Below are 24,055 nucleotides of genomic sequence, written 5' to 3'. Positions count from 1 at the left end.
GGCATCCACGTTTAAAATCGGATAACCCTTACAGCAACCCCGAAGGCTATATACAATCAAGTCTCACGCAACGTGTGTAAACATGGATCGCTCGGCTGTAAATAGGCATGTATCCATGACCGCCTTCTCAGTACCTTACCCAGTTGAAAACGTGTCAGCATGCGATAGCGATGTCCTTAGTAGTATGTAATCGTTCATAATCTACTGGTTAGTTTACAATCAATCAGATTGCTTCCTGACTAGGCGCGTGTCTTATTGCGTGCTACGAAATAAATTAAGTAGTTTAATGTTGGGTTATCAATTTTTTAAACCCTAACATAGGTGGGCTCTAGCAGTTGACCTTTAGGTTGAACTACAGCGCCACCCGCGAGCTTCGTCCAACGCGTGCTTCGCTATAAATTATAATAGCAAAAACAAGGACGAATAGTGACCAGATATTTTCTAAGTTTAAACAATATAGTTTAAACAACACAAAGCTGAGAATATATCAGCGCGGACAATGCCGGCGACTCTATTGGTGTTTGTAAACGTCATTAAGGCGTTGTCTTCACACGCGGATAATACGAAGACATGCTGCGTTCGATTTATTACCAATATTACACCCAAAAATCAGAAATAGCAAACACTTTTCCCCTTGGAAGGAAAGTATATTTGCCAATCGACTATATCCTTAGCACGGACCTTTTCCACGTAAAGCGCTAACGACCCACAAAAATTACATCACTATACGGAGTCGATTCGAAAGGGGCAAACCTACTACCCGAAGCTTTTAGTCGGATCAAATAGGTTCAATTGGCTACCTTTAATACAGCGACGCATAGTGAGACACACACATTCATTAACCCAGTGAAGCATATGACGCTTCAATGAGGGGTGTTATGGTAAAGTTCATTTCGATTTGCTATCAGTGGTGCATTGTTCGTCGATAACGGAAACAATAAACTACCTTCAAATAGAACGGACAATGAGGGTTAATCACAAGGCTAGCTGTGTACTCCAAGAATAATTTGTGTATTGTCTTAAGAGCGATTTCGCAGGTCTATAATCCTTTCCTATATCCTGGCTCGAACGTAAGCTTGGTCATCTAACGGCGACTATTCGAGCAGCTGGACAACTTTACTGCGCATTCTAGGATTTTGGGCAATCACAACGAGGATAACTGATATTGACGAGGTCCGTTCCACTAAGGTAGCTGGCTAAGGCCAAATAGGCAACCATAACACTCACAAGTAGGATCAGAATCGCTAAACTTGTATTCGGTGGCGGGCGTACGCTCATCCTCGAGCTGAACGAGTAGCGAATTATTATTTCGTTTTTCTTTCACGATTTGACTCTTGCTTAAGGCTGATCGTACAAATGAATATGATATAAAGGGCGACTTGTGAGATATATTATATATAGACTTATTATTATAAGTCACTTCATGACCTTACTTATTTTCACGAATAATAGAGATGATCACCGAGGAAAATTCTGGTAGATTTTATACCTGTTCCATTTGTAGAACAATTAATATTAAAAATAAGATCGCTTTTAAAAGCAGCGGGAGACAACGGAAACCTTCAACATTGTGAGCATATTAATTCCTATTTGATATTTTGTCTATTTTAGATGCACCCAATGAATGCTCGTGGTCTTAAGAAATTTGCACAGTGATTTATATAAACGTAAAGTACATTCAGCATTATACTCTTCGTTAGAAAGGTTTTTCTAGAAAGTTCTATTTGGGTAACAGGCAACGATACCTCAGATTACTCGGAAGATCTGAAATGTCACTTTATAAGTTTTTATTTTTTTTATTTTAAGTATATTTGTTACGACTGTAATAACCATCTTTCTGTCGATTACAATATACATCGTTATGATGATGTACCATGCGATTTTTTCCACAAAGATTAGAAAGTTGCTTTAAAAAATTGCGTGTAATAAACCTGTGTAGACAATTAGCATCAAACAGCGGCCTATAGCTTCTATTGAACGAGACTATGAGCTGTTGTTTCAAGTCACGTCAATGCGATATGAAAAAAAACCGTGATCAAACGAAAACCGTTTCTACTGCTCTTCTTGGTTTAGTTTAATTAGTAAACTATTTTTTGGTTTCATCTGTTTTTCATTCAGGACGCACGGTAAAGGTCCCCTCCTGTAAATCGACGTGCTTTCTTATTTAAACCTGGTTCTACGAAGTTCCCTTTGGCCACGATACCCTGCTTTTTCCTGTCATATCATTTTCCTCTATTTTCACTTAATTTGGGTAGCGTGTGTCGTATCTATTGGCTCACACCAGAAGACCTCTGCCGTGCAATAACCTTCTTAACTGTACAGGACAGCGATGCTCAGTAAGCCTACATATTCTGTATAAATCATAACGCGAACCCAATCTGTGGTTTGTTCGAAATTAGCATTGGAGTAAATAAGCGACAACTCGAACTTTTTTGTTTGGCAACGCTTTTCTAGCCTTGCCCAGATGACCCTTTCCTTTTCGGATACTTTCTTTTTAACGTATTTTGTGATTAGTAGGCTTGATCTGTTCTTCAATGCACGATGGTTGAAACGTGGCTAGCGTTTTATACGGTGACAGCGTCGGGAGTATCGCTGATAGTTTTTTGCTTGGCCCGAAAATCGTAATCAGCCGATAGCGTTGATCTGCGCTAATTAATAGCTCTCGATGGTGACGAGTGGGTGTCCAAAGGCAAAAGTATGGGGCCGTGATCAGATCGATATTGACTCGTTCAATTAGTTTTTGTCATGTTTTCGTAGCTTGGAAATAATAGCCGCCTTCAACTTATGCATTCACAGCGGGGAGAAGATAATAAAAGCTTGCATCAGACATTTCTGCCTACTAGCTAGGAAAAGATATAGCGATTGAATAGCCCGGATTTTTTGTTGTGACTCCGCTCGCTAAAAGGACAGTAGCGTTTATTGATGAGGCGAACTTCTGTCTGAAGATTACATTTACGAAGGCATTGGGTCATGGCGATGATGAAGTACTGCATCTTATCTTCTACAACTTCTGCAGTTCTTAGTCTTGTTGTTGTTATTGCTGCAGCGGTTACTGCGTGAGTGTCGATAGTGGCTATTTACTAGCTTCGAACGTTGCGGCAGATTTTGAAGAGGCATACTTCTGGCAGTCGGTTTGTTTAGTGTAAGCGCTGGTATAACGGTTTGTTATGCTGCCGATTGTAAAGATGGAAGATCGAAAATAAGTTAACTTTCTTTCTACCCTAATTAGATAGACGTACACGTAATATGGGAGATGTGCGGCGCAACCCCCTCGGTGTTTTGCTACTAACATAGTTATGCCAAACCAGTAAACAATTTTCGTGATAGAACATTCGTCGAAGATGTAATTACGGGTCTACAGGTACGGTACATTGATAGTGAACAAATTATAGAAATCGGCAAATCATACTTTCATAGATTTATAAGTGCCGTGATAACATCCATATGCGACTAGTGGGCCTTTGAAAGTAGAAAGCAAGTGGCATACAGTGGCTTTAAAATGCAGTGATTTTTTTAACGATCAGATTTAGACTTAAAAAACGGTCTATTTGTGTAACATATTACCCAAAAATAAACAATAATTGAGGAATATATTCTACTAAAAAAAGGTCATGCTCTCTACGACCAACGACGTCAATTAAACTCAAAAAACTGCGAGACGCCCTTCATCGAAGTGAAAATCTCTAGCTTTTCGAAGGGCTACATTTAAGCACTGGAAAGTTTTCCTCAGCGTAGAATGCCACGTCGGCTGGAACATAACAGTAACGAATACTATCGCCTGGCGTATAGACTACAAAAAAAGCCTACAATGACGCAGTGTCAGAACAATTAATCCGAAACTATTTTTATAATCCATGCTTTGTTAATAACGGCTTCACTTGTTACTAGTTTTTCGTGCACAAAAAACAGTCTAAGCTAAAAACGTGATTACAATTGCCAAAAGGAATAAGCAATATCTGTTGGTTTTGCGGAACGATATCGTCACAGCGGGAAACCGGGGTCTGCGGTCTCAAAATTCGTTAGCGTAACTATTTCTACCACAATATTAGCTCTTATTTAGAGTCTCAAGATGGTAAAGTTTCAGACTATTTTTACACAACTTTCGATAGCACTTCCTATCGAATGGTTGGTTTTTTATTACGTCTGACCAGCTTTCTATCTGAAAGGTGCACCACTCGATCAGTTAGACCTATGTTATGTATCACAGAAGTTCGTCGAGGAACTAGAAATCTCGGTGATGTGATTTTGCGATATGTTTCTGGTAAAGTTGAACACACAAGTGCATTATTGACCTTGCAAATGGGAAAACGTAAGCAAAGCGATATGATAGAGCGATGATCGGAGCGATAAACATCTAACCCCTATAAGTGGTTATACAGGTTGTTAGGGTGACACGTGAGGCTGGACGCTGGACCGAAAGCTATTAAATCGTTTGTTGGCTTAAACATTTTAGCCGTATCACATATTGTAGTCGAATCGTTTATAACAATCCACGAACAGTCGTAACCACTTCTGTCTAGGAAATATATGAATTTTGCAGATTTTTCTTTTCCTTGAAGGTTAGTGGCTGACAAGAAGGCTTGTCCGGACTTCCACAGTTTCGTGAACACTACATACATATATATGTATGTTCACGATGTATATATATGTAGTATAAAATTGTAGGCGTTTTTCAAGCGCCGCAGTCTTGGTTTACGTATCCACGAAATCCTGTACAATGGACTACGTACGTCTGTGCAGCGTTTAACGCCTCATTCGTTGGCGGAGGTTTCAGAATGCGGAACCAATCAAACGAAAGCACAATATTCATATATGCTTCTAGGAGTTGTTTACTGTAAGGTTTCGTGATACAGTTAAGTCGATTATAGTCAGTCAACTGCTGTATAAAATTTGTGGGGTGACGTGGAAGCTACTGTTGTCAGTACAAGACTCGATAAATCGACAATGACATCATATAAATGTTGAGCCAGAAGGCCCTTATAAGACCCTAATCTTAAACGAACACCAAATGCCAAAGCATTGCTCCATTTTCATCTTGCACATCAAAAAACAGGCAAATACACAGGGACAACCTGTTAATACAAAAAAACGACCTTCATAAATTTAGTTGACTAGACAAACAAGGAAATGTTCTGCTGTATTCAAGATAAGACGTTCTACAAAATATCCGTACATCTAAAACTTGTTCGTCAACACACATAATTATTGGTAACGAGTTTAAAGTTTTTAATTTACTCGTCAGTTTAACCAGATGATGATAGCTTACTCTATTCTATGTAGCTTTTATCAGCAGACGGCAATTTTAAACATCCATTTCTCAGTAACATTGTCCTGTATCAAGCATCTCAAAGAATGTACACCTATATATAAAGTAATTTACGTCTTCTGTCTGAGCACTGACCGATTTTTCGGTATATGCAAATAAGGCGAAACGTTCCCAGCAAGATAATACGTAACACACGACAATACCTCTTCACATCTCCTAACTGACAAATAGCAGGCAAAAGCAACAATGTCGATAGAAAAGATCAAATATAATGGAGCATATATAGCTCGCTTTTGCGATAGTGCGATTATTATTATATACATGTATGTACAACCATACATGATTCTAAGCCTCCGCTATCTTCAGAATTGATCATCGCCGTCACCATCGCTGCCAGCTGCAAAAAAGAAAACGAGGTATCTACGCGTTAATAATTAGATGGAACTGCTTCTCATACCTTATCCTAATGTAAAAATAAAGAATAGATAAAAAGCGAAACAGAATTACCGAAGACGTTAAGAGACTTTGAACTACGTATATTTGACCGGTGTTAGCCATATTGCTCTTTGCGTCGCCTCAGACATCAACATCGATCTTAGGAGATGCAGTAATAACGTCAGTGTCCTGAATTAGTACACTGGCTCTGGCATAAGCTGTGATTTGACCTAGATATTGAACGCTATGTAACGACTCTTCATACGACTGTTGATCTGACAATTTCCTTTGCGAACTGTCCATGTTGGTGGCCTTTTGTGTACCATCACTTTCCTCGCTGCACCATGTGGCCATACATGACTACAACTTCTACTCATGTATGTTACACACTTCGATCAGGCAAGAGCCGCATAGGAATACTCTATAATATAGTATGTAATATTTATGACTTAAACAAAGAATATATCATCTGTGGGCCTTATCGATACATATCTCGGTGGTTCCTAAGATAAAAAAAAATGCTACCATAGCTATTTGAGATGCATCTGTGTATGCCGAGATTACTATATAATAATGATAGTATGCTTTATGTCATAGTGAAGAAACGGAAAGACCTTATTGCGAATTAGCAAACGTTGCAGCCCCAGAGCCAAAAAATAAACAGGTACTTAACTATTGCAGATTTATCAAAAACAGTAGCAAACTTCTAGAACGGTTTCACCGTTCCGACTGTTTATTCGGGTCCTATTAAGAAAGATCTCTGCTTTGTAGACACCTAAGCATATTTGTTTATTTAGAGGTTTTAACAGAACTTTACTTCACTAACAAAAATATATGGTCGTGCGTTCCGTCATGGCAATAGTAGACACGGGTTTTGTCGTATGAATTTCTCCTAATTTAGTTAAAATCACGACTTCGTCATTTTCTGCTTCTAGCTGTGCTTATCGCCAGTGTGGACGTAACGTATATTAGAATACATTGTTTAAACAGTTGTATGTAGAGCTTGGAATATAGATAGATACGCGTAAAAACCTACATCTGCGTTGCTTAATTAGGTACGCGTGAGCCTTTCATAACAAACTTATTTGGGATAATTTTCTTTTAGGGTTAGGGTCGAAGCTGAGCGTTACCAAGAGCATTTGAGTGATTTTTTGAAAGCAATCGTTCGCTTATCTTTCACCCTTTGGTCTGTCATCACTTCGCACAGTCACAGTGGTATACATACTCCAAGATATAATATGCTCTCGTACGTCAATACTGACTCTTTATAGAGGCTAATATTATCATCAAGTTCCCTTGAAGAAAAGCAATATATTAAATAAGTGACGATCTTCCCTAAAGGTTCGGGAGCCAAAGAGTCATCAGCTTTCCCCCACTGTAACAGCACGTAAATAAATTATTGACGGTTATCTGCTCGTCGATTTAAGAATATGGTTCTTAAAAGAGAATGATATATATACACGGGTGTTCATTGAAGACTGAAAAGCGACCTCATCTGCCAACAAAAAACTAATCTTTCAAATTCATCCCAATCTTTTTTCTCTAGCTATAGTTTAGGTCAAAGGTATTTCGCTCGTTAATGAAGATTTTCATTGTATTTCTATACGCGATCATATGCATACGCATTAGCTCGAGTCTATGAGAGTACGTACGTTTGTCCGTGCAAAGCATATGCTCTTTTTAAAAACTGATACGCCAGATGTGCCTGCTGCACTCGCCTTCCCAAGAAAATTTATGTCGCCAACGTAAATTTCTCCTTGGACTACCTTGTTCAGATTGAAAATAAGATCGTTTCCGTCGTGGTCCGGAATGACCTGTAGCCGGGTGCTCTTATGCCAAGGATTTGTATTGCTTTAGCCCACGTTTCGCTTTGTGGTTGATCGTATTGTTACTTCCTGATATTGGAAAGTGACAAACCATCTCATATACATAAGTACCTTTTCAAAGTACCCTACATTCCGACTATGTACATAACGACTGCCTAGGCTATCTTAACGGGACGTGCAATGTAGACGGGAAGATGCTGTTCCTTGTCGACTACTCGGTGAGCCATTACTCATTTAGCTGCGTCGGAAGATGGCTATTGTTTAATGAACCACAGACTTGTAGCCATTGTCTTGCAGCAAAGGAATATAAGGTAAAGATCATTTTCTTGTTCTATATGATGTTATTACACCTAGCCTCCGTTTAATGTCGACAAGCAATGGAAATGAACCAAGAAGTTTGTGTCGTCTGGGTAGGATTTCATTCATATTTTATTTTTATTGTATTTTTATTGCATTTTATTGTACTTGGTGATTATTCTAAATAAATATAATAAACACATATAATTTTCCTTATACGCTTGGTTGTCCATAGACTCCCCCCTGTGCCTTTTAATAATATCCAGCAAGAAATATTGCAACACAGCTATGTAGATTAGGCACATTTATCTTGAACTCTGTCTTTATATCTTGCCATCATGTTATACATGTTTTCCATCCAGGACCTTCGTGCACAAGCTTTTTGTACAACGAATTGCCCTCCGTCGCCCCAAATGAGCTTTTTGTAGTGATCTTCTTTAGAAAGGTCAGAAGAAATATAGTAAGTAGAAAACTTATCTGCCCTACGCCCTTGAGAAACTCAGGGAATCGCGGATAGCCAAAGCTTTACCTATTAGTTCGTCCGGCGGGTACGGTATCTCTGGATAATACACTCCTAATTCCCGTGGCCGCTTATACTTCATTTCCACCGTGACCGAAGAAAAATCGAGAGCTTTGCCTAGACAAGCTTTCTGTCATTTGCCGTCTGTGCTTACAGTTATTCACTGCAAGTTGTGAAGCTCTTCCAGGAGACATTTATGATGAAGGATTACATTGCACTGATCAGTACTATACAGGCTGAACCTCTATAGCACAAAATTACTATTATACACCACTCAGCCCAGCTATTAATAGTTCTTAAAGCTTTCTGCGACCTAGGTTAGCTGTGCTACAAGAACAGTATATAGGAATATATAGTTAGATAACCTTGATCGAATAATTTAAATTTTTAAGGCCGTTTACGTAGCATTAAAGCGAAGCATGTTCAGACGAGTTCTGACTTGGGAAAGCGATATAATTCAATTTTACACCAGTATCCTATGTTGATAAAAAAAAAATCGGAAAACCTTTCCAACTGTTGACAAACGATGCAAGAGAATTGTAAGCATCATTATTTTCAATCACCGCTCCTTGCGCGAATAACCATTGCCCTTCTTTAGGGCATGCTGTTGATGCAATCTTTCGCTATCTTAACTATAAGTGAATCTTATTGCCCCACAACAGTAACTCTTCTCACGGACATTTGGAGTATTTGTTATTTATTGTTCTTCTTGAACCCATAGTTTTTTTTACGATTTTCCAGAGGTTTTCTAAGTGATTGAGGTTTCCTGAACAGGTATCCCACGACAGCATCTGAACGTCATTGGCATGGGGATAATCCGACCTCTGTAACAAGACGTTCTATCCTGCATGAGAACGCAGTTACCATCAGGGAGCGATTCGTGCACATAAGGCACCAACTTGTTCCCACTGACCTCAGCATATTTCTGTCGCTCTGGTATTTCTGTGTGAAATGTATAATTCGAGTATTTTTGCCTGAAATCATAGACGATATCATAACTTTTTGATGGATGTTTGATTTTTAACACGACCGAGTTTTCGTTCATCAACGGGCCTGAAGGCACGACAAGCTTTTTTTTCTGAGAATTTCAAAATGAAGTTCGTCTGACAAGCAAACTTTTTGACTTGGTTTGGCCAATCAAGACGGGCTCGTTTCAACTGAGCATTCAACCGTGGTTTCTTAGCAGGTCTACTATCTTTGAACCCAGTTTCTTTGAGTCGGCGGCGAAGCGTGATTCTCGACACAGCGAGTCCACGGCCTTTTAACCTGCTCTGGAACACATTATACGAGACGAACTTACCTTTTTGAAGTTCATAAATTATTACACGATCCTCCCGTTTCGTAGTACATCTTTTTCGACACCGATTTTACGCAACCGCGAAATTTTCCCTCAATTTTCTGGCCACATTAATAACTGCATGTGCTGGAAAACATGAGAAATTTCAACAGCTTCGTGCCGTGTGTATTTGTTTTTATAAAGCAGTATGCTGATCGGTGTCTTCTCTTTCACAATGGTGTCTACTCCCCTTCCAGTTTTAATGGTTTACGTACGGAAACACGTAAGATCACCAGAAAATACCCAAACTAGTAAATTTTACTAAGATATATTGATACGAAACATGAGTGCTCGACTCACTAAGATCCTATTACCGTTATCTATCGCGGCAAAATACGACTAGTCGACCTTAGATAACACGTCATTATACATGAATATCTGTTATACCTAGCATCAAGTAAGTCATGCCGCTTTTGTAAGCCGACAACCGTTTGAAAATATTTCGCTTCGGTGCTGCGAAATAGCCCTGGAGTTGAAGAATACTAGTTATCGAGTTCTATCCCGTATTTCCATTCACGAAGTTCTAGCTAATTTGCGGCCAAAAGGTAAAAGTTTGTTTTTAAAGCTTTCAAAAATTACAATATGGCGGTACGTGAACGCTGAAGAAAAGCTGCGGGATATAATTATTGCTTAACACTAGAATTAACTTTAACTTACAGGTGAAAATATAATCTAAATCACATCGAAGACTTGACAACAAATGCTGCCTTACGAATCAACAAGTGACTTGAACTGTGCCGAAGTCATCACAAACGACACGGTAACAAGTATTCAACACAATATCAGAAACTTTTATTTCACTCAGCGGTAAGTTACTTAAAAGCTAGCTACAATTGGTCGCACATTTGCATATCCGATCACCTGATGCGTAGTATTGACTTTGCCTAACTTCCAGCACACTTTCATATTAAGTACATATATTTAATGTTTTAAATTGCCACTAAAGTGTACCTGCGAGGTATTTTTGTCGTACGAAAACATCTTAAAACAAATAACATAAGTAGAATCGGAGGAAGAGATGGCATCGTATCCTATACGAACCAAGACAGGAAAAATTTTTTCCGTATTTCTTAGTAAAGATAAAAGAATCTTTGTCAGCAGTGAAAATAAATTATCTGCCGTAGTTGCTCTTACAAAGCATAATAAAACAGCTTTATTTTTTGGTTAAGTATCTTGTACAGCTTCCCAGATTTAACTTAGACTCTAAATCTGACAGAAAATCTATCATATTATAAAAAAGAAAAAAGTCAAAATGTTGAAAAAAAGCACACAATGTTAACTGTGCATCGCATCACCAAACACACACGGTAGTTCAATATAAATGCACGAACAAGTCGATACTTATCTTATTTAACGTATTATATTGGCGCAGAGCCAAGTAAGAACAGACGGGATGAGTCAGCTCGACCTTGTGTAAATTTCAGCCCATGATTTCCCGTGATAGCTAAGTGGGTGACGTTTGTTAATATTAGTGACACACTGTGGTCCAGGTTCGAATCGCCAGCCATCTGGCAACGGCGGACGTAAAACTAAAAACATAGAAGTTCAGGTTCATGTCGGTGTATACTCATATCGTGTAACCATGCGGCATAACACGACTCACAATAATGGCTGTCTACTGAAAGTATTAGAAGCACATTATTTTTCATAAGATGGTCTCTGGCATGGTTTACGGGCTTATTTAGAGTCTAGCAATGTTTGCCTTACACATTGGGCACTACGTTATCGTTAATTTTCAGTTAAGTATCGAACCAGGATTGCTTAGCTATTGAACCTGTGAACAGCGAGAAGCACCATACAGATCACATAGTTTCCTACACCTAGCACCTAGCATAATATTCGTCAGGTTCATGAAACTCCTGTACTCCGCGTAAACAATGGTGAAAGCATTGCACTGCATAGTGCGTCGCTAAATGTCTCTTAGACCGGTTAAGTCCTTTTTGGGTCTCGTCTGTAACGACCCTCGTTTGACAGAGTGCAGGATCGATTTTCGCGAATTTTCGATTCCAATTTATCGGGCTTTTCTCAAATGTTGGTGTTACCGATAAGTTGAAACGTTTAGCACAGGTCACGCGAACAGTGGCGTTACCGCCAGGAAATAGACAAGCCTGTTACGGGTTCTCCGGTGCCATCCTAAGGCTCTTCTGAGCAATGAACAAAGGTTCGGTCCAGAGGCTCAAGATCCCCACTGAGAGATCATCTCAGATTAAACTCGCTTCGGATGTGGCAACTGGTGCAACTTTAAGGTCGAAAAAGCGAAGAGCAGTTGAGAAGAGCAATCGGTGAGAAGCAAATGTTAGGGACAAGATGTCCGTGTCTCCTTCCGCAATACACTGGGAGAAACTTTGGCCGTTTTACGAGATTAGCAACTATAGGTACGTGAATCGATTAACATATGGTAGCGGTCGATCAGAGAGATATAGATGCATAGATAGGAAACAAACCGCAAATCTGCCGCGTGTCCTGAATTTCATTGCCTCAGCCTTGATTAAGCCGGAATGTAACCTGATTAGAACTTGTTGCACATGGAAGCGACTGCTCCCATAAATAACCAGATCGTCCGCATAGCAAAGAACCTTCACCATATTTTTACGCCCACGTAGCTGGTCGGAAACATCCTTGAACCGGACCGTGGAAAGTAAGGAGCTAAGGGTATTAACCCAGGTTACACTTGTGGTTTGGGAGAACGCCGGCAGCTCCGAGACCTTATCCTCCATTGTAAGCCTATTTTCCTATGAAGTTAAGCATTCGCAGACTTATTCGTTAAGACTGCTTAAGGCTAAATTCGGCGAAACGCAGTCTAAAACAACTTTTAGGTCCACAAACGCTCCCAAGTTATACTAACAAGGGCTGCCTAGAATTCGTTCGACATCGGCAGGTACTATCTTGCCTTTTTTTTCGGTCGAATGCTTCTTCTGAGCCTGGGTTGCTCGTTGGGTTGCGCACATACGCCTTCTTTAGTCTTCTTGCCAGCAGTTTATAGCGTAGCCTTTTCTTCACGACCCCGCGCGACAGCCTCGGTTGCCTTTGCCCCCTTGAGTAACGGGAAGCGTTTTAAATCCTGTCCCGCTGCTTCCTTACGTAGGCTCTCGAGCGCGTAAGTCCGGCTATTCACGTTTGTCTATCAGGTACTGTGTCATTCGATGAAAGCATACTAACAAGGTGGTCGATGAAGCCTAGTGCAGCAATGGGAGTTGTGAAGATCGAGCTTCTCTTACGAGAATGGTCTCCCGCTGTTCCAAGTATTTCTTTTATTGGGTGACATAGGTTCTTCAGCGGATCGGCTTAGATAGGCAGCTGTCAAAGCTACTAAACAGTTAACATTGCCACAGTGAAGTGGAAAGGTTAGGTCAGCTATTACTACGAGTTCTTACTACAAGTGCGCGTACATTTTTCAATTGTACCGACCCGGTGCATTTCCCGACCCGCTGATCTATAACTGACCGACCTGTGTGATCTTATTGAATGAACTGATTATTCAAGCCATACTGTAATACGAGTAATAATTGCATAGTAAAGACGGCTAAATTCCGCAACTAATTACGGAGCGCACTGACGGTTCCGAATGAATGGCCATGTTTCGCATGTTTTTAAGAGGCGGTTACTATACAAGACGTCACCTCGTTGTACGTACTATACGTCGTATCGGTGCTGGGTTACCGGTAAGATCTCGGCCAAACAAGACCACCCCGTGTAACTGGCACGAGCATCGCATGAAACTTCTTTTACTGTATTGGTCCCTGTTCGAAATAATTGACCTAATTTTGTATTGCAATTTATTCAGGCCCTCAAGCAAACGACAAGTTCGAGTTAGCGATCGAAGTATGAATAATAATAGAGCGGACAAGACAGACAGAGAGAAAGCGTAACTTACCGATTGCGATCAAAAAACCCCCGAAACATCTACATTGAGTGGCCAAGTTTTACTTTTTAAATTCTTATCGTAAAGCATAAGCACACTTGAATTATCCATCGATCTATTAAATGTATTATATAACTTAAAATTGCAAAAAGCACAAAGCTAGTAAAATGGTATTTGTGTCAAAGTTATACTTAATCGTATACTCAGTGACACACGTGAAAAATCAAAATTTCAGCATGCGTAATCGTAGAAGAAGATGGAGTTAACGCGTAAAATTCTGATTTTCCACATATGTTTAGCCGTAATAGATGTTTACGACGACAAAGGATTAAAGGAATCACCCTGATGTTGATTATTTCAATTAGAAGTCAATAGTGTTGATTACCTGAAATTTCTATTATATCTGAAACTTTACTGAATATTGGTGATACCAAATGTGGGATAGTAGTGAATACATGTTTTTAGCTAAGGCTAAATGTTTCTTTTTTATTTTGGCGATAAAAGACTCACACCCAAAACGCGTATAGACCTCTGTAACAAAACATATTTTAGACGCCAGTTTACCAGCTATTAAGGCATTTAAAAATATAAAAATAAACATAGTGTAGACCGTTTCGATATTGTTTCTTCTTTAACGGGTTTTAGTTGCAAAAAAAGCAAAAAATTGTGTGGAAGATGCTCTTTATCCACTGGAAAGTAAAGGCCACCTCTGTGAACATCTTGAAATGTCCCAAGAGTTGCAAAAAAATATGTTAGAGTGTTATGGCCTAGTTCCGTTCGAAATGCTTGTTGTGTCGGTGGCATTCGCATTAGCTATAGGTTTAGAACGCAGAATAAAACCGGAAGTGGTAATTCCCAGCTCAACGCATCATTTAAACGGGTCCGCATTTTTATCAATATTCTCAGGTATTTACTTTTTGGCTAGCTCAATTTGTGATTTACATTTGCTATTATTAATATACGCTCTTCCAGGTTACGTGCGGATCAAAACTTTGCACGTCATCAAAGTGATTTGGGATCTTTTGCAGTAGTTCAGGATTTAATGGCGGGGAACGCTGATAATATGGGCGTATATAAATATGTGAATCCTATAGCTTTAGATCAATAGAAGACAACTCCAAAGTGAACGAGTAGTCAATTACGGGCCGCGAAATATTTGACTGTCGTACTCTTTGGAAGGGGTGCACGGATGGTTCAATTATCTGTTTAACTTCCTTCGCAAACGGTGTGAAGAGCAAATCACGAGAATTCTCTCAAGCTGATTTATTGTCAAACATTTTCTAGCGTAAAGTATGAATATGTTTCAAACTAACTTTCAGGGGTCACCTTCATGCAACAGAAATTGGATTCCGATTATTTATCGGTAGGAATAATAGCTCTACACGATTATCTCGATCTATTGTGAAGTACATCTGTAGGCTAATCACTATGTATAGTTTTCACTGATAATGGTTTGCCCCTCGCTGACCTGGAACAAGAAACTGGATCCCTATTGAAAGATTCGTGAACGTCAATCTGATCAGTTGATTATCTGATCGAGGGTATTGTGGCTTTTAGGGCAAATCTGAGAGTCATTCGAACGTATAGAACACGCTTTCCCGTATCGACGAGCCTATATATGAAAAAGCCCGTAATAGTGCTTTTGGACATTTTTCAAAGTACGCCATTGTTTAGCTATGATAACACGACGTCAAATTCACCAGTGGTTTTTCTCGGAGCAGGTAACCCAAACAGAGTTCGAGCCGTGTACTCATTTAAATGACCCAGATATTAATTAAGAGTATGTATGCATGTATGTATGGCTTTAAATGTATGTGCTTGGTGTAGCTAAAACAAGTACACCTATAAATAAAACACTAGGACGAATGCGTAGTCTTTCAGTTGTTACGACTCCGAATTTCCGTGAACCTCTAAAAGCCAGTTAAAAAAAAAAAAGAAAGCCAGCTAGCACCACAGTGGTAGGACAGTAAGTTAAGGGACAGCATACGGGTGCTAAAGTACGCGAATTCACTAGTTCGACACCGCGGATAAAAGAGCTGATAAAAGAAAAAGGGAAAAAAAAAAAAGTTGATGACATGAAATTTAAACAAGTGGCCACTTTTTCGCTTTGGCCGCCGAAAGCTTTGAAATGCTGAAATTTACTTCCAGAACTCCTATAAGTATACACATGTAGAATTTAAATGTTTGAATAGTACTTGTAGAAAGCTAGGGGTAGCATCACTCTATTGCTTAGCGCAATTTTATGTAGCCATTGGTTAATACTTTGCAGAACCTCTAAGTGACTTCATTGCGGCGAGAATAGGATTTAGAAATGAATTTTACGGGCGTTCGATTTCAATTCCGTTCACTACCTTTCACGCGGGCAAAAGTTTGTCTGAACAATTTTTCGCTCGGCGACTGAACTGTCTTCAAAAACGTTGCAAGATAATAGGTTTTTTTCTTCCTGGGCTTCCAAGAAACCTAGTTTTTAAGATATTTTCAATGTTAACTTGATCAAAACCCATTGACAGATTATATTTACCCTTGACCCAGTCGGCGGAAGTTGTTTAATAAAATCTTGCAAATATATTATCAGCTTGTGAAAGGTCTCATTATGAAGACTGTACAGTTCTATAGCGTCTGTGTTTAACGCCAAGTTAATCCGTGCTCGATTTATGCTGTAAAAATTTCACTGATGACCTCTTGCTGAACTTTAAGTAATCTATTTCTAACCTTTATGCCTCAATGCGTATTGACAATAGCCGAAAGGCTCCAAATGATAACTGTCTAATATATGTACATTGTGTCAATTCAATTGAAATTCAACACAGCCAAATATGGCGATTAATTTATGTCGTCTTTTTAGCTGTCTACACATCGAATTAGACATGAAATTTATAGTAGATCATTGTTCTTTATTTGCGCCTTCATAAAATACATGTATTCGAAGCAAACGGCCCTATTCGATAGTGCAAACCCTAATAAAAAGTAGTAGAATTTTCGCGTTTCATGACATTCGATTTACTTGACTTAGAAACAAAAAAAAAAAGAAAGCACGTTAATCAACAGAATTTTGTAAGCGTCACCCTTTTTACATGGCTTTACATTAGGCAAAATCTGGCGTGTGACGCTCGCGCCCTACGACGATTATCGATCGCCGAGTAAAAATCATTCCCATCATTACCGTTTACTCATAGGCCTGATGTTGTTGCTACAGCTGTATAACATGCGTCCCAAAGATGCACAGGACAGTCGATTGAACCACCAGAAATTGTTGAGAGGTCAAATAAAATGGTAACTTATGATGTAAAATAAGAAAATAAATAAAGTATTTTTCGAAAAATTATGCTAGAATCTAAACGCTACATTTTCTCACGGTAAGCTGCAATACTCTACTTTTGTAAATCATTATTCAGCGCATACGACATAACTGCGGGCACAGCCACAGGAACTATAAACGTGATACGTGCTAAATCAAAGGACGACGACGTCGCTCTGTTCCTAAATACAGTATCAATCGTGTCTATCGTCATGCGGCCGACTAAGACATTTGAAAAGGCGGCGCTTAATAGGCCCACGTGATGTTCCGAGATGGAAATGGGACATATCTTACTTTTAAACATTTGTATGATATTTCCAAGCGAATCGACAGATAGGCGATAGAGTAACGTTGCTCATAATAGTAGAACAAGTCGTGTGCTCAAAGGACGCATACGAAGCGTAACGGGAACTGCAGACGTTCACTTAGAGATGAAAGCCATACGTCGTTCAACCTTCTCAAATAACTAGAAATAGAGTTAAGAAGCGTTGAAACAAAGTATGTACATCCAAATAGAATATTCTTTTTATTGTTCTCAGAAAGTAAGTTTACTATGCAGGCTGAATACCTCGGTTTTACACTGTCGTCTGTAACAGTAGACGGTCGCACAAAAGGGCCGCATTACGGATACGCTTTTTGTGTCGAATATCATGTTGAAAGACGCAAAATTCGTCATTATAGAGAGCTTCATAACGACTGCACTAACGAAACTACTGAGTGTTGCCTTTTCAGTTTGAACGAGAATAGTAAATGCTCGTCTATATGATTCTTTTTTACGAGACAGCAGCACAATGTGAGGTGTACTCTAACGGGCCAATTCGACGTACACCTTGGTTTTTAGTAAAAAAAAAAAAATTAATTGGAAAGGTACGCTATTTTTAGCCTGAAATAGCGGAAACATGGGGGTATTCTGTGAGACGCTGTTTTTTGGATTCGCCTAAAGGTTTTTGGAATGGTCTAATTTTACCAGGGAAAAAACGACCTATAAAGGGAGGCTGCGTAATATCGACGTCTAAAAGTGAGCGACTCGAATCTAGCTATAATTTTCTTCGACGATTATACAACTGGATAATCAGTACCTTACGCGTCGATTTTAAAAGCTAAAACGTAAAGTTCCTATTAGTCAACACAATCTAAAAACATCTAGTATTTCTTAGGCATTCCAGACTATAGTTTTTTTTCGCTCATTGAAACCCGCTAAATCTTAGTTCATGCCAATTTCGAAAAGGCCGGTTTTTAACAAACGGCACAATTAACGATGCAGAATTACAGAGGATCTTCCGTAAATTTGGTTGACAGTGTCCTAATATTCGTGCTCCATTACCTCTATAACGACTAAGATGATTATTGCATCCCCATTGTCTTTATTTCAATACATGGCGAAATAATAGGAGACACTTTGGGGTATGGATTTAAGAAGGAAGTGCGCCTGACTTACATTTGCAATTTTAATATGTCGACGATGTTCTAGTACAACCTCTCACGTGCTGGAGGCGATTCATTACCGTTGTGGTTGGTATTAAAATATATATAGTGCTTGAAGAGATATAGGCTGGCAAAGGCAGCACAAAACTGAGAAGTTAGGTGACCACAATGGATTGAGACCAACTGTATGTCCAAATAAAGCAATACGGGTAAACTTAGATGTCTCCTTAGAGTGACAAATTTTATCTGAATCAAAAATGGATGCTTTTATATAGACTAAGGCTTCAGGGGCATACATGTCCTATCTTTGGTTTCGTCCGAAACCGTTTCGAAAGTTCCTTTTGAAAGATTAAGTCTTACAGATTTCAACTGTTAGTCATACGTGTATTGCAAGCATGAATGGCACCATTTTCACCATAGTAGATGAAAATAACGTACAGACACAGCGAACTGAGTAATTTCGGATCTGTCCAAGTGGTCTAGGTTCGTTCATCAAGTGTCTGAGTTGTTCGAAGGCTGTTTAAGAAGGCACTTATAGCCTCTGTTGGTGTAGTCCAGATGACGTAGCTCTCTTTTTCTTTATAGACGCCGGTCGAAATTCGTTGTGAAAACGTTCAAGCGACTTCGGCAAAGGATAACTTTAGTCGTAAGCCCTTACACTAGACACGTTTATAACCAGGTCCCTGTCTGTTATCTTTCGTTAAGTGAATTGCCTCAAAGGAGTAAATTCAAGTTAAGGACTTTCTCATTCTATTTTAAGCATCTTAAGTAACAACCTGAAACCACTGGAACTTCTCACTATTTATCTTCATTGGTGAGGATAGCTACCCTACGGCGGTTAAAAAGATCATCTGTTTTTATATTTAGCATTTGTAGTATTTAGATTTTTCCTTTTTAAACTGACAACCGTTGCTTCAATAATTTATAAATAGTAGCAGGCACCTCCGCAAGCTTAAGGCATTCGTGCAGAACGTGCCATTAGAATTACGCGTAGTGCCTACCTGCATTTTGCCTGTTCGTATCGTATCGTAAATAGTTTGCGATTGGTGTTCTACATATGGTCTTATAGATAATAGCAGTATTGATCGAAAATTCAGTACTGTAGATGTTAACGACCCCGGCAGAGAGGGCCTTTGAACAAAGGCCTCGACAAACAAAGCTGCGAGTATGCGTCAAGGGCCCCTAAGAGTTTTGCGCGGGGCATTTTCGTAGGAGATTCTGTTAAGTTAGCTGCAATATGCGAAGGCTCCACAAGCAGATTTCTGGTACAGCTGCAACTTTAGAGGAGGGCAAAGCGGACGAAGACGTTAATGAGCGTAGCTTATGTAAATTTCACCCGAAAAATCCGGTCGCATGCTGTGTACATACAGGCACCTGGTACTTTTCCGTACATAATCGCTTGGAGAAACGAGTCTGTACTGTTTGGTTATACTTGAATTGATTACAACAATATTGCGCAACGCGATTATTCCTCGTTGTATATATGACTAAGAACACCGATTTAATTAAAATAGATACATATTACTTTTTTTTTTTGTAACCTTCTAGATTAACTTTTCACCGAAATGGGATAGAAAGACGCAGGCTTTGATTCGCTCTTGATCACGTTATGCTGTCAATTTTGTAACTTTGTCAAACGGACTAGAGGTAACAATGAGATGTCGTCTATTCTGGATTACCTAGTTTCAATTATCTGTGCGCCTTTTATATGTTTTCGGTCCCACTTGTTCTGTACGTCGATTCATCGTCCATTTATATAAGAATCCGACAAGCTGTACTCTAACTTATTGTTAGTGACATGATATGAGCTTTTTGCGACGTTTTCCGATCAGTTCTGTGACTTGTCGATAATTTACTGTTCTCAGTTTGTGCCCTTTGGCCGATAATAAGACGCGTCCATAAAATGTCCATGCTGGCGAAAGGCCATTGAAGGGCTCCGTGACTTGCTACTCTAATAGCGCCGTGTTCAGTCAGATCTTCTTTGTGAAACCACTTGTCTAGCAATCTCAACGGGAGCCTTTTGACTCAATTCATGGTAATGTGAATATGTGTGAGGAACAAATTTCTGTCTCTGTATCTTGGGTTAGGGTTCGAGCAAACTTCGCTCGGCCTTCCATATCACCTGAGATGAAGGCCCGTCTTCAGGTCTATTGCTGTGGTCCGACTCGAAAATGGATACTGCAGCCATTTACAGTAGCTAAATCTACGGCTTGCACCTTCCTATATGAAAATAGCTTCGTATATTACTTCCTATAGCCGCTGTGAGATGGCACTAGCTTGAAAAGCTTAGCTCGTTGTTTAGCTCCTTATGTTTGACAGGCTGCGCAGCGATTTACGTAATTCTTGGTTCTTAGCGGACGAAAACTATCATGTCTTTCACATAAAGACATATGGTGTCATATGCAAAATCCGATCTGTATATGACGACACAAAAATTTCATTCCGAGCTCTCGAACTACTATAACTGAATCCCGGTAGACACATTTTGATTAACGATTAATTTATCGCGTACGTTTCAGCATCCCTTTACTCGTTTCTCCAACCGTACTAAATGGTTCTAGATAATTTCTGCATTGTTGTCCCTGCGTTTACATGTTCTAACAGTAAACCTGAAATTCTATTGTATTTATCTTGTTTTGTCGAGGTACATATTTCATTGGTATTTTCTCTACTTGGGGGTGTCAACTCAATAGGTCAGCAATGAGATTCGCCTGTCTAGTAACGTACGGACATTGTAGTCTAAGGCGCATACCTTTAGGTCATGTTGAACAAGAAGCTAATATTTTTAACAACACGTTCTTCAATAGCACATAATCAGTATGGACCGTTGCATAATTAATTGTATGTAACAATGGAGATTCTTTTGAAAAGTGCCCCAATCAGTGCTTTTAATTAGGCGCACAGCCTTGCCTGTTGGATTCGTACTGATGCTCCGAACAAACCTATTGTGAGACATGTGATGAGCTTTACCGAACTTACTAACTTGGAGTGTTCGATGAAATGTAACTGAGTATCAGATTCAGGTGCCTGGCGTCAGGTTGCTTATTCCTATTTTGATCTAATTTATGAACTCAGCTCACAGAGTGAAGCCTGTATCCGAATTGTTTTTACCTTTCTTCTTTGCCCGAACGCAGCCGTTGAGATAGCTACCACAGTAGTTGAAGGCGCTTCAACCTGCTCCAGCGGCCTTCTTCGACCCCGCACCTGTCGTGGTCGTCGACGTCCATAGGCGCAAAATTAGACAACTCCGTCGACACAACTCTGTAGTCAACAAACTAAGCTGTCATCAATGCTGTCATTGTATCGGTAAGCGTTACGTGATAGTCTTTGTTCAGTACGTTTTTCTACGAGAGAAAAAAACGCTTGGTTGCTTGATTGTTCGTTCACGTTGTCCTGACTGACTTTCTTAGCTTAGTTTATACATTACATTGTTTGATCTCCTTTTGGTCGATTTCAGTTGACGATTGATGGCCTTATCATGTGTCCTCTTTCTGATAAATCGACATCGAGCTTTATGTTACCCCATCGATCTCGTCAAGTGACACCAAAATAGTACGCCAATCCACCTGGCAATCTTTTTATATACATGTATTATCTATACAGAATGAAAATGTGAATGAAGTTGCTTTCTCTACTTAAACACGTTACTGACTGGAGCACAATTTTTCCACGCCGAGAAAATGTTCTAATTCTTGTGCGATCTTTTCCGTGGTTTATAAACTGCGAAATATCAGTTCTCTGGATCATTGAAGGTTTCGTCGTGGTCTGTCTGGTCTGACTACGCCATGTTGATGTGTACAATACAGGAGTCGTATGATAGCTGATTAATTAATTAATAATTAACAACGTGCGCCGTGAAGCAGCGCTCCACGGATGACGCGTCCAGCTGGCCAACTACCTCTCGTAACAGCTTTTTAAGTCTTTTTTATGATATCTTTGACATTTTTCCTCGAGAAAAGGTACCATGGAATTCCAGACCCGTCTACCTATTACGGTATATGCATCATATGCAATAGTTTTAAAGGCTTCAGTTACCCTAATTGCTATTTGCCTCTGGGCCAGTTTAAGCCTCACACGATAATCCTTCCTAGTAAATGCCCCGTCGTTTTATATTAGTATTCCATATAACATTACTGAATGCGCGACAGACGCCGAGATTTTCCATGGGCCGTCCTTCGATCCACCTGCGTTTGGCAGAGTTCTAGCTAACTTGTTCGTTGTTGATGGCCTCCCTCGTAATATTTGGAATGTCGTCAATAATTGCGCCAAGATATCTCATTGATTGCTCAAAAGAATTGTGTACGCTCTGTTTTTTTCTTTCCGTAGCAAGCTCTAGATCATGGTCTTTATCTGCGTATTTATTACGTCACACGTATCGTCCACGTGCGCTTCTACCCGTTATCCACCCGCTGCTAGTGCTGCTAGGTGGCCCACTGAAGATTGCTCTGGTTGAGAATACCATTGTAGCCCGTGAGATATCTCTGTCGGCATGCGGAACCTGTTTCCATCGTGCACGATGTACCTTAGATAATAATTACTCTTCTGAGATAGGGCTCTACCTTTTTTATTCCAGGACTCGTACTCTTAACTTGCCGCATAAAAGTTGAACGCCTATTTTATATCAAAACACATATACTGTTTTCTGCTTGCATTGCCCATTTCCGGGTTGGCCACTTCTAAAATTGCTATGGCAGCATCTAGGATCGGGCGTGCTTTCATAAAGCTATACCATTTTCTGAACCGCAATACCTGCTGATGTTTTTCTTAAAAAGTATATTGAGGATGCTTTTACGCCGCCTTACCCAGTGCACTGAAAATGCAGGTGTATATAGGTTAGTTTCATCCTGGCCTGGTTTTTCCATGAATGCGAGAATTTTCCAGCTATCTGGGAAAATGCCTCTCGTGTAAATTCTGTTTATGAGTTCTGGAAAAACATTATCTGTTTTATTATTTCCTTATTAACTATTCAAATCGAAGTCTATCTGGGTCTGCAGATTTTTGTTGTACTTTCAATGTTTGAACGCGCTGTCTATTTCTAGTTCCATCGTGCGCAGTACCTGAGAATTATTGTCCGAGGCCGACAGCTATTTGCAGATCGTACAGCCGTTCTTCTTAGACCTTTATGGAAATTGTTAGCGAAATATATGTACTGAAGGTAAAAATGGTCGCATGTAATCACTCTTTTTGACTCGTTAGCCATAGCTGGAGCATTCGAGTTATGCATAAATATTGCTCTATACAATCCCGGCATTACCCTATTCTGGTCACAGAACGAGAATCTCAGATCGTTTGTTAAAGTAACTTAAGGCTTTAAAAAAATAATAACAATGTTTTTAAATGTTACAAATTGGTCGTATGTTATGCACTAGACGTGACCCATTGAGATTAATTTTTAAGAAATCTAGTTTTTCTGTTAATTATTTATTGTACCCAGTGCGTTTGTCTTCAGGGCTTTAAGTTAGTCCGCGTGTTGATACGCTTAGTTTAGATACGTAAAATCAGTACTTAATATTTTTGACATTTGACAAAACCGGAAATGGCCAAAAAGTAATAAATGTACTTCTTGTCTAACGAGCCCTGTTATCATGCTATCTTTCTGTGTAATCGTTGTTTGAAACCCTACATATTGCGCACAGATTTGCATATTTGTAGGTTTACACTATGGGGTGAGTGTCAGATCTTTGTGTCATTAAAATTCCTGATATTTTTTAGTCAGTAATACGTCTCGCTATAGCCAAATCGGAATCGGCCTTTTTCTCTTTCTAATTTAATTGCTAACTCAGTATATAT

The 24,055-nt window shown here is 39.5% G+C and overlaps 2 protein-coding genes across 10 annotated transcripts in view; one reads left to right on the top strand and one right to left on the bottom strand.

Moving 5' to 3' along the window:
* Nucleotides 1–24,055, top strand: part of LOC111245467 (uncharacterized) — a 117,331-nt gene that overhangs the window by 30,663 nt on the left and 62,613 nt on the right. For 6 of the 7 annotated variants that reach the window (XM_086980584.1, XM_086980586.1, XM_086980585.1 and 3 more), the window contains one exon: nt 10,340–10,487. The exons of the other annotated variant lie outside the window; for it this stretch is intronic. The gene's annotated coding sequence lies outside the window, so the exon portion shown is untranslated. The remainder of the gene's footprint in view (nt 1–10,339; nt 10,488–24,055) is intronic. 7 annotated transcript variants of the gene reach the window in all.
* Nucleotides 1–24,055, bottom strand: part of LOC111244837 (uncharacterized) — a 63,372-nt gene that overhangs the window by 21,459 nt on the left and 17,858 nt on the right. The window contains exon 1 of one of the 3 annotated variants that reach the window (XM_086980574.1): nt 9,645–9,858. The exons of the other annotated variants lie outside the window; for them this stretch is intronic. Coding sequence (XP_086836700.1) covers nt 9,645–9,659 — 15 coding nt within the window. The 5' untranslated portion in view covers nt 9,660–9,858. Of the gene's footprint in view, nt 1–9,644; nt 9,859–24,055 lie in introns of those variants that run through there. 3 annotated transcript variants of the gene reach the window in all.

This window comes from Varroa destructor, unplaced genomic scaffold, assembly GCF_002443255.2.
Source record: "Varroa destructor unplaced genomic scaffold, Vdes_3.0 BEIS01000002.1, whole genome shotgun sequence".
Lineage (NCBI taxonomy): Eukaryota > Metazoa > Arthropoda > Arachnida > Mesostigmata > Varroidae > Varroa > Varroa destructor.
This window is presented reverse-complemented; position numbering and strand designations above follow the sequence as displayed.